Source organism: Stegastes partitus, unplaced genomic scaffold, assembly GCF_000690725.1.
Source record: "Stegastes partitus isolate 25-593 unplaced genomic scaffold, Stegastes_partitus-1.0.2 Scaffold414, whole genome shotgun sequence".
Taxonomy (NCBI): Eukaryota; Metazoa; Chordata; class Actinopteri; family Pomacentridae; genus Stegastes; species Stegastes partitus.
In genome coordinates, this window is record NW_007578145.1 from 351,022 (window position 1) to 353,900 (window position 2,879).

The 2,879-nt window shown below is 42.5% G+C and overlaps 1 protein-coding gene across 1 annotated transcript in view; it reads left to right on the forward strand.

The window, feature by feature from the left end:
- Window positions 1–202: 202 nt before the first annotated feature.
- dus1l (dihydrouridine synthase 1-like (S. cerevisiae)) overlaps window positions 203–2,879 on the forward strand; it is an 11,746-nt gene continuing 9,069 nt past the window's right edge. The window contains exons 1-2 of the mRNA XM_008285745.1: window positions 203–249; window positions 2,244–2,512. Coding sequence (XP_008283967.1) covers window positions 2,253–2,512 — 260 coding nt within the window. The 5' untranslated portion in view covers window positions 203–249; window positions 2,244–2,252. The remainder of the gene's footprint in view (window positions 250–2,243; window positions 2,513–2,879) is intronic.

The window sequence follows — 2,879 nt, forward strand, 5'->3', positions numbered from 1 at the left end:
TTATAATGAAATAAAGTGTTTGTAGTGGAGTTTTTTTTCCTTTCCCCAACACTGCTCTCATGCATTTACACATCGCAGCCAAAAGGAGGCGACAACACACCGACTCACACGGAACCAAGAAGAAGAAGAAGAAGAGGCCGAAGCCGGTTCCGCTCTCTGGAAAATGTTTCCCGTCGGTGTTATTTCACTGCTGCACACAGTTGGAAAGTGCTGCGCCAGGAATACTCTCCAAATCTCACAGTATTACAGGTGAAGCAACAAACTATTTACACGTTTTGTAAACAGGTCCAGTGAGTAAATAAGCACAGCGACGCATGAAGCTGTCACGGGAGGATTATTGTGGCGTTTTCTTTGGTGAAAGTCGCTGCTGCTGAGCAACTTAATGCGGCATCATGTGCTCCAACTGACTGCAGTTAGCTGCTAGCTGCATGCTGCAGTGCACACACAGCTAACTACAGCAGCCACTAATGGAGACAGAGAAGTCAGACACAGAAATGAGACCGATATTAAACCCGGGATGCTAACTTTGGTTTCGCTAACGTTGTGAGACGAGTCGACATTTGTCCAGGTGACAACATCTGAGTGTGTTAGTCACGTTGTGGTGACTGTGTGGTTGGAGGAACATCTCACTCAGGCACCATTAACTTTTGTCTTCACACCAACAGCTCATTTTAAAAACGACCGAGTAACTACTGACGGTATAAGCCTGAAAACGTGTAGCTAAAATCAACCTCAAGTGTTAGCTGTTGTTGTACAATAATGTTTACCAAGAATGTTTTATTTATGACTAATGCATGCTAAATGAAAATGAATGTCAGCTTTACATGTAAGGCATGTAATGGCTGAAAAGAGAGCTCCAAAACCTCCAACTCAATTCACCAGATTTCAGAAAATCTTCCTGCGTGACTATCTCGGATTGGGTTTAAAACATTTGGGGATAGAGGTTCATCATCAAGATCTTTTTGTTGTTGTTGTTGTTGTTATCGCCAAATTCGTGCAAGACCCTGCCTTTGGATGACAATATTTTAAGAAGTATTTAAGGTATCCTCTTCAAATTTAAGAAAACATTTCCCCGATACTAGAGATGTTTAAATCCTGCATTAAAGGTACCTCAATGCATATGCTGAGATTCTGTGGTCTGTTCAATGTAAGGAAATATTAACGCCCGAGACCATGTTTGTACACTCATGAAATATACAGGGTTAACAACAGGAGTGTGTTCTTAACATACACTACACATGCAACTCTCAGACACTTCTTCAGTGATGTATCCTGGGGGGTCATTGGGTGTTTCGGGTCTCGCATCATCATACACCCTCTCCCAGGCGACCCAGCTAGGGTTGACCAGGCCCAGGCTTGTGTTGTCCACGGATCACCCCGCTTGATCCGCAGCCATCTTGCAGGAGCGTCTGTGATGTTCGCTGCTGAAAAAGCAGAACTGAACTGTTTGTAGCATAGTCTACAAGCCTTCTGGTGAATTGAGGTGGAACGACCCCTAAATCTTGTTGGGTAATCAAAGGTGGCCCATCTACAGGAGTAATTCCTGGTTTCTATATTGGCTTAGTAAAAATCTCAAGATCCACAGAAAGTTTGCAGTTGAGTTGCAAAACATTGACAACGAGGTGGAGGGAAATTTTAAAATTTGGGCAACCTACAGAGTTAAGAGGTGTATCTGTTACACTTTTTCTTATTCTCGTTGAATTATCATTTTTGTTTTGTTGCACTGATTGTGCAAAAGTTCTGGGTATGCCTGAGTAATTTGGTGAAAACATTTAAAAGCAGTTCACGCTCTTGTTCAGTAATTACTGGGTAATAGATTTCAAACTTGACGATGGAGCTTCTCTACATGAGCCAGCATCAACGTAGTAAAGTTATACGAGGAGGACATAAAACCATCAAACACAGCAGTTTAAACTCTCGGTCAGACGTGCGGCAAAATATATGAATTACAATGAGATGGACAAATATCAGATAAACCATAATGTGCAGCCTGAACCACACAATTCACACTGATAAATGTGATAAACAGCTCCTTAAAATTCAAATCTGCAAACTGAAATAAGATTGCATTCCAGCATTAGTCTCATTGTTGAACAGCAACACCACAGAAATGTGAAGTTGCAGCCTTTCGATTCATAAATAATGAATTAATGAGCTGTGTTAGATAGTTTTCTAACAGCCGTGTGTTAGCTAGCGCTCTATGGCGTCTTTAACAAACTGTTGTCCTTCCTCTTCTTGTGCAGTCAGCTGTGATGGCCAAGCTCCAGGGCTTTGAGTTCTGGAGTGACACCCTGAAGCAAGCGCGCTATGTGGTGGCCCCCATGGTGGACCAGAGCGAGCTGGCCTGGCGCTTGCTGAGCCGTCGGCACGGCGCTCAGCTCTGCTACACCCCCATGCTCCACGCTCAGGTGTTTGTGCGTGATGCCAACTACAGGAAAGAAAACCTCTACAATGAAGTTTGTGAGGAAGACAGGCCTCTCATTACACAGGTGAGGATCCACACAGATCAGAGGTTGGTAATAATAACAGACTGGGTTTTTTTAAATATATATTTTTAGATTTAAGATTCACCTTCAAAAGGTTTCAAGTCATTTTTTGCCTCATCAATCGGCACACTACTTTACAATGGCAAAGCAAAAAAGTGTTTTGGTAATTCATTAAAAACAAATGCAGAAATATCCCAATTAAACACATTTTCACACCCTTTGCTATGACACTCGCAATTGAGCTGGTGTTATCAGTGTTTGTTGATGTGCTCGACTGGAGCCCACCTGTGCGTAATTGAATTTATTGGACATCATTGGGAACTTCACACGGTTTCCTGTATGTAAGATCTCATAGCTGGTGGAGTGAAAACATAAGCATGACATCGAGAGATC